Below are 13999 nucleotides of genomic sequence, written 5' to 3' on the forward strand. Positions count from 1 at the left end.
TGACGCTTGTTCCGATTCAGTTGCGAAGTAGTCCTCTCAAAGCTCGGGAAAATGAGAAGAGCACAAGAATTAGTAAATTGGTTAAAAAGAAATCATCAAGAATTTGAAGGAAGATGGTAAACTACCTCAAATTCTGTGTGCTTCCATTTACCAGCATCGCATTTTCCATTAACCTAAGCAGATGACATCTTAATTCTTCTAGAAGCTTTATACACATAGGTAGATTAAATACATCTTAATTTAAGCATTAATACTATATTAATCTTCTTTAAGAGATGGATAATTTCTAGTTGAAGCCCCTATTCCATGAGTCAAAACAGTGTACATACCTACACACACACTTTGTTCCTATATAACGTTCCCCCTAACTTCAGAATACCACTTATTTACAGTTGTACATATAGGAACATGAGAAGAGAAATGCATGTTTTTGATTGTCACAAGTACCCTTGTCCAAGTTAGGACCGGGGTTGTTTTGTTTTTATATAGGCAGTATTTAAAGGAATTAAGTATACCACAGTAATTTTGGTTCTCAAATCACGCATTACTCCCAGCTATTATTCCCAGCTCATGGACCTAAAGTGCACCCAATTTGTTTTTATCAAGACATTGCTTCTGCTTATGAACAACAAACCAATGACAGACTAAACTGGCAACTGAGTCAAGGCCAAAAAAATTAGCAGGGTAGCCAGGAACTCATTCTTCTGTGCAACCCAGCTGTTCACTGGTAATTGCATATGGTCATTGGGAGCAAAAAAAAGGAAGTTGCCCATCCCTCTTCAGTGGTAAAAACATAAGGAGGACCATGGTAACCAGCACCAAGGGCTGAACAGGACAAGTGCCATCTCAGCAACTCAGTACTCTCCCTTCTTTTTTTTACAGCGAAATTCGATCACAGATGCAAATGTTTATGTCTTATCATACAGCAATTCTGCTCCCAGGCTCTAATCACTTGAACACTTTATTATCTACAGTTCGTTATACAATGTCTCCAGTTCTATTCTGTTAAAGGCAATAAATTACTTCAAGCTAACCTCTCCCTTTCATTTCTTTAAGCCCACAGAAACGTTCTTTTTTTTGTGGTCTATTCTATTTGCACACAATTAACTACATAGTTTGCATGTCAAAGAAGATCACACGAACATAAAATTTTCACTTTTTTTTTTTTTAAACTTTTCTTTCAGAGACAAAGTTCTACCTACTGTCCAACTAGCACAACAAAACCAAATGTGATGAACGTACAAACAGATTTTGGAACGCTGAAGGAACTGGACAAGTGCACAGTCCAAAGCATCAAGGCTGCTCAGTCTCCAAGATTCCCCATTCTTCCCTCCAGTCCATTATCTTCACTAATATAAGCTAGCAGCTGTCATTTCAGGGTCTTTGCTTCTGCCAAAAGAGGAGATCTCTGCCCAAACACCTTTTCATTCACCAAGCCTGTATTTTCACAGATATCTTGCCGGGCCACTGGGCTCCCCCCAAATTTTAAAGACACGGAGCTTCACATAATTAAATGGTTGTTCACTGTGGGCCTCCAACCCAAAGAGGTGGTCACACAACCTCCGCGTTGCTGGCAATGCCTCTCGTGAGTCAGGAAAGGTACGTACATCCCTCTCTTACAAACAGTCCTTCTCTCGCATCAAATTCTCACTGACAAGATCGGATGAGGCCACAGTCTCCCAAGAAGCTAGGAGAGGCAACAAGCAATTTTCTTCACGCCAATTTGCTAATTTAAAATGATAATGTAATCTTTTGTTAGCGGGGCAATATTTCTTCCCTTTTTGTCAGTATGTACAGAGAAGGGTTGCTACGGAAGTCAGGAGCCTGGAGCACAGGGCATACAAGGAGAGGCTGAGGGAAGGGGGTCTGTTCAGCCTCAGAAGAGAGGATAAAGCAGGGAGGTAAATTTTACACCAAAAGAGGGGTTATACAGAAGACAGAGCCAGTACAGAAGAAGTGTATAGCAAAAAACCACAAGCCAATGAGCACAAGCTCACTGGGACATGGGAAATTCCAACTAGATATAAGTAAAAAAAAAAAATTTTCACCCCTGAGGAATTTCACCCCTAAGCACAGGAACAGGTTGCCCACAAAGACTGAGGATTCTCCATCAAGGGAGACCTTCAAAACTTAGAATTATAAAAACCACGTAACAGCTAAGGTTGGCAGGAACCTTTGCACAAGAGTCTGCACCCAGGGTAAACCCCTGCTCAAAGCAGGTCTCAAAGCAGCTCGCTCAGGGACTTCTCCAGGCAAGTCTTGAACGCCTCCAAGGACAGAGAGCCCACCACCTCTCTCCGCAACTCGTTCCAGTATTTGACAACCCCCCCGGGGTAACAAACAAACAGCTACAACAAATCCTTACATCTAAGTGGAATTAACCAGGCCCCAACTTCACTCTGCTGCCTCCCAGCCTATCGCTGTGCACTTCCAAGAACGGGCTGGCTCCATCTTCCCTACGTCTTCCAGGCAGCTAGCTGCCGGCAGCAATAAGGCCTCCCCTTAGCCTTCCCTTCTCCAGCCTCAGAGACGCTTCTCTCAGCCATCTCTCCGCATGCCGCGTGCTCCAGCCTCCTGAGTGTCCTGGTGGCCCTGCACCTTGCTCCAGTATGTCGACACCTTTCTTGCACTGGGGAGCCCCACACTGCACACACGTACTCAGATGTGGTCTCACAGCTGCCAAAGAGAAGGGAAGGCTCGCCTCCACGGACCTGCTGCGTCGGCCCTCCTTGCTGCAAGGGCACGCTCCTAACTCACTTTCAACTTGCTGACCTCCGCAATCCCCAGCTCCTTTTCTGCAGGGCTGCTCCCTACCCAGGCTCACACCAGCCTGTCCGCTTAGCCCACCCCACATCCAAGACTCTGCGGTTTCTTCGGCCGAACTTCACGAGGCTCCCGTCAGCCCCTTTCTACACCCTGTGCAGCTCCCTCTGAAGAGCAGCCACCGTCCTCCACCATATTCACTACTCCCCCACAGGTTGCCGTCATCCACAAACCTGCAGACAGAAGCACTCCATCCCATCTTCCAGGTCATTAAGGAAGACAGTCAACTGCACTGATCCCAGTATTCATCCCCGAGGGACACCACTGGCTCTTACTGCCTGCCAGCTGGACTTTGCACCACTGACCGCAACTCCAAGTGCGGCGGTCCAGCTCGCTTTCCACCCCTCCTAAGGGCTGCGTAGGCAGCCCAAATCTCACCTCTACGGTGACAACGAGACTAGGGGAGACTGGCTCCAAGACCTTGCTAAAGCCAACGTGTGCTAACTACATCCACTGCCCACCCCTTCTCCACAGGGACAGTCACTTCATCAGAGCAAGTCACGAGGTCGCTCAGGCATGACTTGCCCTTGCTAAATTCATACTGGTTGCTCCAAACCACCACCTTCTCCTTCACGTGCTCAGAAATGGCCATTTGCTTCACAGTCTTCCCAGACAATGAGGTCACGCTGACTGGCCTGGATCCTCCCTCTTTGCCCTTCTTGAAGATGCACGTGATGGTTGCCTTTTTCCAGGCATCAGGAACCTCCTCCAATTGCCATCACCTTTGGAAGATGCTATTGGCCAGCTCCTTCAGCACACTGGGATGCAGCCTCTCTGGTCTCGCAGGGGACCTCTAATTGGCTTTAGTGATCCCTAACTCTCCCCTCCCCTCCCGCGGGTACTGCTTCACTCTCACACACTCAGCTAGCAGGCTTGGGAACCTCGGAGCCCTGAGGACAAGCCTTACTAGGCAAAAAAAGGAGGCAAAAATGGCATCGAGTACCTCAGCCTTTTCCACGTCCCTTCTCACTACGTCCCCTGCCCCACTGACCACGGCGATCACACTCTCCATAGCCTTCCTTTTGCTACCAAGGTTCTTACAGAAACCTTTCTCCTGCTTCTTCACCTCAAGGCTTGCTAGTCTCAACTCCACCTGAATGCTGGCTTGCCTAACTCGGCTCCTTCAGGCGCGGGCAATATTCCTCCCATGCAGCCTGCCCCTGCCTTCATCTTCTGGGTACGTACTTTCTGCGCTGGAGCTCAGTCAGAAGCCCCGTCTTCATCCAGGCTGGCCTGCTGCCATGCTTGTTTGGCTTTCTGCACATTGCAATGTACCGTTCTTGTGCTTGGAGGAGGCTGTCTGGGAAGATCAGCCAGCTCTCCTGGGCTCCTTTGTTCCCCCCAGGTCCCCCTCCCCGTCTAAGGAAGACCCTGAACAAGGCAAACTGTTCTTCTGAACTCCAGGGTTGCAGTTCTGCTGTTTGCCTTTCTCACTCCTCTCAAGATCTTCAACTCCACAATCTCCTGGTTGCTGCAGCCAAGGCTGCTCTCAACCTTTACATCTTCTACCTTAATCCATACAAAAGGAGGAACAAAGTCTATACTCATGGTTAATAATCTTGCCTCTTATTCAGTAAAAGAGTTTAACTTTGTGAATAACATAGATTTTACTTAACTTCTTTTACAGACAAGTAACAGGCAATTGCAAATGACGGTGCAATTATATGAGCCAACTAGGCTGACTTGCAGGGAAAAAAACCATGAGTCAAGGTCTCATACCCGAGCCCTATATTTACGCTAAACTAGTTAGTTGTTGTTGCCCACCACTGGTGACAAACTGTAGCAGGTACAAAGCAAGCTGCTGTACAATACTGTGTATGGTATCATACATCGTCCTAAATTGACTGGGCAACAAAACATCTGCCAGTATATCCATAGGTTTTAATGTGCCTATATTTTAACACCAAAAGGTCTTAAAAGTCAGCAGCAGCATAAAGTACTTCAGTGTGACTATTCACTTGACTCCTGCTTGGGCTTTGGGCCTAACACACAGCTCCTGATAAAGCCTGATGTATGCCAGGAGCAGCACCGCTGGGCTAACACAAGAGCAACACATACATCAGACACTCAAGGTCTCCTATCCTTATGGGTTTTATAAGTAACTGCTCATTAACACCTGATAAGGCCGAAACTCTTTGGAATTCAGTAAATCCTTGCCCAGCAACTGAAATGACCGATAGGGATGGCAGGGAGCAAACTTGCTGAGCTGGAAGGTACAAATACGTGAGCTCACTCAAGCAGCAGGTGGACCCACCAGCAGCCGGACTGCTGAGGCTCTTGTGCAGCCCGGTACAATTCAGGACACGTGGCACTGTGACGGAGGAGGAAGGGTGAGCACGCTCACCTTTGGTTAGATAACTATTTTGCTCACAAGTGTGCGATTTGAATAACTTTTCAAGTTCACAAATCAGCAAACTAGTGAATTAAGTTAACTAGAGAATGAATAATTTAGGCTAGTCTACAGAGAAGGGATTAACCCCTTACTTGCTTGTGGTTTTTTTTTAAAACCTAATGAGCTTGCAAAAATAAATTTTGCTTCACATAGTGCTCTGTCCTTTAAATTTGAGAGATCACAATGAACTGTGATACTTTGGGTAGAACACTTACCCATTTTATATGCACAAAACAAGCCCGTGCAGCAGCAAGTGAATCCAAACCCATCTTCCTTCTCAGATGATCACCATTACACTTTCAGAAGTTAGGTCACTTGTCAGGAAGGGGAGAAGGGTTGCTTTGCTTTTAAACAAAAAGCCACCCTTCAAGGCTAAACCACAAAAAGTAACCTTGCTGTTGGCTTTGTGGACAAGAGTGGAAATTGGATGCTATGTTGTAACTTACCTTCCTTTTCCTCTGTAACTGCACGGCTTCACAATTTGCTGGAAGTGAGAGAGTTATTAGCACAGATTATGCCCTTGCATACTGCTCTGTATCTACTTAACACTAATTTCCTGACACAGGGATATTAAAGTACACAAGTTAACTGTTCTGTCTACTTTATGCATAACGAAGGATTATACAAACCACATTCTGTACAAACCACTATTAAAAGAAACCCTCCAGTAGGGAAGTAAAATACAACTTAAAGCTACAATATGCTTCATATATTTATAAATATCAACTCATACATCACAGTACATTATGAAACGTACTTTAAAAATTTAAAAGGGACTTCAGTAATGTGTCTATTGAAGAGAAGACACTTCAGAGCAACTTCATGGGCAGATAACTGTTTCGAATGAGCTCACGTTTCAAAGTACAAGTCCTTTCAAATATGCAAAGAAAGCAAGAAGTCTCATTATCATTCAGTAGAATAAAAAGACAACAATTGCATTACAGCTGGCAAACGGTGAAAGCATTTACTCGTTCTTGCCAATAGTTATCTTGCCAGCTGCTCAGTGCACATATCATCTGTTTTAATTCTTCCACGGTCTTACAGCAGCGGTGAGCTGCTGCTGGATTCAGACATGGCTGGTCTCAGGTGGAGGCATTACTGCAGAGACCTGACTGATCCAGACTGTAGGAACTAGGCGAGATGCCCTAATGACCGAGAACGGGTGGGCCCTGGGTCCATTCAGGAGTCAGGGCATAATTACGGCGTGTTGTGAGGATTCTCCATGGGAACAAAAACTTCCTTTCTTAAAAAGATGGAGGCGAGTTTTCTGGCCTTTCGAACACATGGCTTCCTCAGCAACAAGAAAACATGTCAAAGCAACATAAGAAACTATTACTGGAATTTAAGAGGACAATTATGCTTTCACTTGATCTTTTCCCAAAAATACTTTCAGAGGGTGGGGAGTAAGGTATATTTACAGAGCTTCTGTAGATTAACTAGTCTTCAATAACAATCCAGTATAGAACCTCAAAAATTTGTTTAAAATTTAACACATAGTAACATCAAAACAAACAAATGTTTCCATGGAGACAACTACCTAAATAAATGCTCACAATGGATCCAAGGCGTGACGTCACCCAGGCCTGCCTGCAACCATAGCAACATGCCAGTATAAACAGAAATATTTTGATTTTTCAATCTAATAATGTCATAGAATTAGCAGTTTTATGGCAGTGCTTAAACCATTTTCTTGCAGTGCCGAGTGGTCACACTTCTAAAATAAGAGCGGAGGTATTTATATCAGGGCTATTACTATTACCGTATTAACTGCATCCAGCAAGTGGAGTATGTGCATGGCATAGCTAACATATCAAATTGCCCAGAGCAGTTGTTGACCCCAATAAACAAAGAAATTTATGTTCCTAAAGCAACATGCCAGTATGGTGGTCAGAGATCAGTAACACCTATGCTCCTTGGATATTCTGCTTCCCTTAATACAAAAAACTTGAATTCTTACACCGATGTGTTGTGTCTCACCGCCTTGCAGCCACACGTTGCTTTTCACACCAAATGCAGAACATTTCGGTGCCCTTCTCCTGTGTCATCAGTGAGCTTGCTTTCTCCAAGGCAACGAGATTCTCTAAACCCATATTATGCTCTGCAAGCGCATTGCAAGATGCACAGCCTGTGAACTTGTGCAACTCTGCCATTAGCAATGGAAGAGCAACATAAAAGGAGCAGTCAGTTAGTGAGGAAAATTACCAAGAAGGAAGGCAACTGCTTCAGCTATGAAAAAGATGCCCACGGAATCCCTATTCTCATGAAAAATACCCACCTCCAAACGCTACTGCATGCCTGCAAGTTGTATGTCTCTATATTCAGCATGTTCAGATTGAATTACCATTCTTAATATGCCAAAATGAAAAGAAAGATATCTATATAAAGTTCAGATAGCATACGAAAAAGGAATGCTTTGAGTGAGCTAATATTACCAAGATATTTATATTAAAACACTATGCTTTAGCAGAAGTACGAACTACAGGGAATAACGGAGTTGTGATTACAAAAATGGTGAAATATTATTTTTGCTTCATGAAAATGTCACAGTGAACAATTTGTGAAATGTTTCCTTCTCACAGCATATGATCTGTGACTTCAACAACTTGTCTTCAGGTATGGCATTAAATGCACTGAGAAATTAGGGACCAGTTAAAAAATTACTTCCCACAAAGTATTTTCAGTCTTCTTCTCTTAGCCGATATGAGCAGATTTCTCAGAGGAGAGGTTTGCTTCATTTTTGCCACATTAAGGAGGCAAAGCTCTCTCGATAGGAATTGCAAAAACAGATTTTTACATAACTTTAAGCAAGGCACTAGGTTTTGAAATGAAAATGCACCCTGCAACCATGCTGTTACTGTTGTATGCAATCCAACAAGTTGACCAATCCAACAAGAAGTTGACCACGAGCCAATAATGTGCCCTTGTGGCCAAGAAGACAAACAATATCCTCAGTTGCATTAGGAAGAGGGTTACCAGCAGGTCAAGGAAGGTGATTCTTCCCTTCTACTCAGCCCTGGTGAGACCTCATCTGGAGTGCTGCATCCAATTCTGGGCTCCCCAGGACAAGAGAGAGTAACATACTGGAGCGAGTGCAGCAAAGGGAACTGGAGGATCTCTCCTATGAGGAAAGGCTGAGGGAGCTGGGCCTGTTCAGCCTGGAGGAGAGAAGACTTGAGGGCGGATCTGATCAAGGTGTACAAGTATCTGAAGGGAGGGTGTCAAGAGGATGGGGCCAGACTCTTCTCAATGGTAGCCAGTGATAGGACAAGAGGCAACAGGCACAAACTGAAGCACAGGAAGTTCCCTCTGAACATGAGGAAAAACTTCTTTACTGCAAGGGTGACTGAGCCTGGAGCAGGTTGCCCAGAGAGGTTTTGGAGTCTCCTTCTCTGGAGATAGTCAAAAGCTGTCTGGACAAGGTCCTGGGCAACGTGCTCTACAGGACCCTGCTTGAGCAAGGGGGTTGGACTCGATCTCTAGAGGTCTGTAACTTTGTGATTCAATGAGGGTATGAAGAAAGAGTCTAACATTTCAAGTTTTGACTGTGAAACTATAAAATGCAGCTAAGAAAGCTTACTATATAATTACATCTACCATCACATAAATCTTTGTTGATTTCAATGCATTTTAATAGGTTTCATCCCAAAAGATGCTGTAAAGCTTTATAATTCACTCTTCACAGTTTCTTTTCCTTTTCCAGATGCAATATGCATAGAAAAGTGATGATATTGTGTAGGATATCTTTATATGTTCTTATGACTTACCTAAAAAAAGTTTTACTCTTCTATTTGTTATACATCTGGCAGTCTACCCCAACTTAAATTAAGTCAATCCAATTATTTGGCAAAAAGGTAGATGGTTTTCCTCTGATCAACAGGAAAGTAACTTATACAAAAATATTCATCCTTGTGGCCACTCTCTAAACTGCCCTTCAGCTGTTCATTTCCAGTAATTCCAGCATAAAATTCACTGCTGCTTAATTTTTTTGTATTTTCTTAGCTGACAATATAAAAGTTTTTGAAATAGAAAAACAATAAATATGCAAGACAACACATCTATTAAATGAAATTTTAATATGGCAATACCTGTAATAGCAATATGCATTAAAATCTATCAAATTGTTAGGATTTGTGAACACTTTTCTTAAGAATCTCTATATCACTATTGAACAGTAATACTCAGGAGAAAGAAAAAAAAAAAATCAACCAACTTACTTCTTTTCTTACGAAAGAACAGTTCCAGCAATTCTTCTACTGTGTCTACTACTGTGTGTTCTTTGCATTAGACCATTTCCTTGCTCTTATCCTAAAGTATATAAAAATGCTGTATTTATATGAATGTTTCCTGTGAATCTCTTATGCAAGATGAACAAATTGCACTTCAGTCTGATCTCATGAAGAGGAAAAAGAGCATACTACAGCTATTTTCTTATTTGTAGCAAAGCTACATCAGTATTTCCTCAAACTTTATAACAGCATAAACTTAACCTTAATTGAACTAATGGCTTTAAGACAAACACACACTTCCAGCTTTACAGAAATACCATGGACTAGTCATAACTTTCAGAAGTTTAGTCCACCTGTTCCAGTGGGGTTTTGCATCTACAAAAGTGTTCACTACTTCTCAGGAATGAACTGCTAAACTCTCTCTTGCAGCAGAGAAAGTTACCAATCAGTGAATTAAAACCATCTTTTAGGTGCTCTTGAGTAAACATATCAGTTGCTAATTTCCAGAAACTAATCTTTACCCTATCAGCAACACATAGCTCCTACCTAGTGTTCTGATAGGATCTGTAGCAGATCAATGCTTGAAACCAGGGGAAGTTAGCAAGATGACAAAGAGGTTACACATAGACATAATTCATAAATCCAAAGAACAATTTTATAGATTAATTATTTTCTAATGTTCAAACAACATGTCCAATTCTCATAAACACAAGTACAGCTGGCCAGAAAACAAGCCCTGTCAAACATGCTGCTTTCGCAGAGAAAGATCGACTGAAAATCTGTTTGCAAAGTCTACCACAGTCCTAGATGGTGACTGTAATTCGGGTATGACAAATATCTCTAACCTAGGGGCTGTGTTCCCTGGTCAGACTACAACTCCCAAGATCCACCACAATGCCATCACTGAACAACCATGACCATAAGTATCCCAGGTGAAAATCCATCCCACAAGACAAACTTTGAAGTCTAGCTGAAGAACCTAAAAACAGCAACGAAGAAAAGAGCCTTAAGACACCCATAAGCATAAGTCATATTGAGGCGAGGAAGCACCATCCTGCAAAATAGGATTTTTGCTGGGGTGTTAGGCATTCTTTTACAGAGTTCGCTTAATGTTCTTTGTGTAATACAAACAGTGAAAAACTTGGGTTGTCAAGAAACCCTAGTGCTCTGCTGGGAAAAAGCTGCCTGCGAAATGGAAACACGTTAAGAGTTCATTTTGTGCGTAGGCCTTTCTTAATGCATCACCAAATTATCCTTATCCTTTAGCTCCGAGTTAAGTGTGAAGTAAAAGTGCAAAAAGGAAATGTAGTTGTTTGAACATACTCTAGAAATCCCATATACTCAGCTTACATGGAAGCCTTCTAGGATGTGGCTAATGCTTGAGCAACTGAACCCATTAAATCTTCCCTTGTTAAAACTCAAAATACTATATGTGAAATCAATGTGATCTAGAGTACAAAAAAGAATTGCTGACATTCGCTCTGAAAACAAAATCATAACATACACTTAAGAACTCTGGAAATATACCTATTGAAAGCATGGACATAAAAAAAGATAGACCCTCCTAATAAAGTGTGAGATAGCAAACCTCAGCTACGGACAATTTCCCTGTCCACCCCTAGAACGATCTTAAATAAAAAAATAAAAGAATTTAAAAAGAGAAGAATGTAAAATACTTCCTACATGTGCACATGTGCAGGTAAGAAAGAGGCAAATAATTAATAAACAATATATTAGAATAACTTAATCAAATGCAAAATTACTTTTGTCTTTACATCCAGTATTTAATGGATTGAGAGAGAAAAAGATGACATGCTGCTTCAGACAGAAATGACAGCACTTTCCAACCATCAGGAAATAAAATGCTAAGAAAGCATCATGCCTGCTGTACAGGCATCGCCCCAAACACGCGGAGACAAGGACTCCTGAGCTATGCAAATATTGCTAAACATGAAAAGGAGTATGTTGACATTCCCCTTTAGCCACAGGTCCCCAACAGTTCCCGGGTCGCTCCTGCACAACAGAATTGGATTCATTTTGTACTAGAAGGCATCAAAATGGACACTGCTTTAAATCTACAAATCTTGCACGTTTTATGCCATACCATGGGGTTGCTGTATCACTAACTTGCCCGCAACCTGCTGTGACAAAGTAGCTCTGAGATTTGCTATTTCCTGTGGCGACAGAAACAGAGAAACATTTAAGTTGATGAAAACCAAAGAGTATTTAAAAATAGATGCTGACATCTTCCATCAGAAGTCAAGAAAGAAACAAATAACCCTGCAACCTAAACATCCCATTCAAATGAGCTAGTTCACTTGCCTAGCTCTGGTAACACAACTTTCAAAAAAAATACCAGTAAGAGCTCATGACTAATCCAAGAACAAGAGTGCTGGACTGTGCATATGTAGTGTTGTCAATGGCCTAGATCCTGAAGAAAGGGAAAGAAACAAACAGCTGTGAAAAGTAACACACTTGTCACAAGCATCACATTTTTCGGCTCCAAAGATGACAAATGTTAGGAAAAAAATAGTAGATGAGGTTCTTATAAACAATGTAGTCATTCACAAATCAAGTAAGTAATGTGCTGCTAACCGTGCATGTTACTCTGGACAATTCGTGAAGGTCAAGGGCCTTTTCTTCTTTGTCTTTCTATGCCTTGATGCACTCTGAAGGGTCAGTGTTTGTAGCAGGTTTTCCCAACCACCCTTGCAAGCAATTCTGCTTGCAAGTCCTCGCCTCTGCATTACACCACAGCTATTGAGAGCCCAAGCCAAATAAACGTTCCTGCAAGGTGCAAATACAATTAAGCAGCAGCATGCCTCTAAATACAATGAGGTATAGAACAATTCAAATAGTTACTGTGGTAATAAAAAGCAGAAAAGGGAAGGCTTCTGTATCAGTTACAGGGTGGGGTGGGGGGAGGAACTTATCCTATTACTATATTCCCTTTGACTCAAATAATTTCTGGATCAAGCCCTGCCTAGATTTTCAACTTGAGACAGAAAGTTTCATTAAAGCTCCAGCTTACTCACAAGAATAAGCTGGGGCCTTTAAAATAATCCTAACCAATGAGTCACAGCCATGGGGGTATTCATCACAACCTCACCATCAGTTTACTGTCCCCAGTACCTTCCGGTTTAAACCTGAGCAGGCATTGTGCTGGACATCAAGATTGTGCTGGGAACTTGGGCCTTAGTACATATTCAACCTTAGCCTCAGCCTTTTGAGGCTGAGCTTTGGAAGGACACAAGACTACAGCCTGGCTCGATTCAGACATTCTTCAGCAAACATTCAACAGCATTTAGTGCAGTCAAAAAAAAAAAAAAAATCATGCTTCTTAGAACAATATGCATTGTCTTGATCATATGAAACCTCTCTGCACACCTTAAACTGACTTCAGTGTTGCAGGTGTTAAGATATCAGGATGGATACTGAAAGATGTATCCTTAGGTGAAGCAACACAGTTGCAGAAAGGAACATGAAAGAAAGATTAGGACAAAGGCATGCAGTGCACAGCACAACACCGGTGAGCAACAGAAGAAATTTAGATGATATCTAGAAAACATGTGGGGGAAGACATAAGAAAATGATGGCAGAAAGGAACTTACTTGATTTTACTGAAGACAATGTCAACATCTGTGATTGTCACGTTCTTCCCATCTATCACATGACAGTCCTTACATAGCTTTGACCAGTTCTTCCCATGCATTTCTTTTCCTGTGGCTCTTGTGTCACCATGGATGGCAAATTTTCTAAAGGCCTCTTCCAGAGCACTTATTTCTCCTGCCATAGCTCCTTCATGGGAGCTGTTTGAATCATAGGATAATCGTTTTGCCGCTCGCTCCTTTGCTGGATCTGAAGGAGACTTTGGAGGAGTCTTATTCGCAGGTTTGGTCGACTTGGCTTTATTGTCAGCCATTGTGCTACAAAAAAGAGGGAAAATTCATTACATTAATTTGCACTAATTTACGTTTTACTAATCTCTCTTTGAGAACAGGACAGGCCACAGTCCACGTCACAACATATGAAAAATAAGTTGACTTTAAAGTTAGCAAGAACAAGTTCCCTCCACCATCCAACAACAATTATAGCTATCCATAGAACGAAGTAACTTTCTGCCCATCTAGACAAATATTCTAGTATTTAAAAAATGATCAGAAAACATTTGACATTCCAAAATAAGGCACAAAACTACTTTCACCACCATTACATCAGTCAATAAGAGAACACTTACCGACCGTTATGTGTGCGCGTGCTTTTTTTTTTTTTTTTTTAAATAAGATGGCAAGCTGAATTCATAACAGTTAAGATACTGTCCATGACGGCACCCTACTGACTTGAATAGAAGTTTGCCCTTTACATAGCATATATCACAATCTAGGTTTATTTCCCAAGGAAAAATAAATAACCTTTTATTTTCTGGACTATGTTTTTTTAATAATTATTTATTGAAAATTGAGATTGTAGTGAAAACATTAATTTTTCAAAGGGCTAACAAGTAAGGAAATTCTCAAAAATTCTTGGACACAACTCGCTTGTTAGCGAAACCAGTTGT

The 13999-nt window shown here is 41.9% G+C and overlaps 1 protein-coding gene across 3 annotated transcripts in view; it reads right to left on the bottom strand.

The window, feature by feature from the left end:
• The window catches only part of TPPP (tubulin polymerization promoting protein), a 66955-nt gene that overhangs the window by 41062 nt on the left and 11894 nt on the right, over positions 1–13999 (bottom strand). For all 3 annotated transcript variants that reach the window (XM_068931327.1, XM_068931326.1, XM_068931328.1), the window contains exon 2: positions 13053–13367. In XM_068931327.1, the coding sequence (XP_068787428.1) occupies positions 13053–13363 (311 nt within the window). In that variant the 5' untranslated portion in view covers positions 13364–13367. The remainder of the gene's footprint in view (positions 1–13052; positions 13368–13999) is intronic.

Source organism: Struthio camelus, chromosome 2, assembly GCF_040807025.1.
Source record: "Struthio camelus isolate bStrCam1 chromosome 2, bStrCam1.hap1, whole genome shotgun sequence".
Taxonomy (NCBI): Eukaryota; Metazoa; Chordata; class Aves; order Struthioniformes; family Struthionidae; genus Struthio; species Struthio camelus.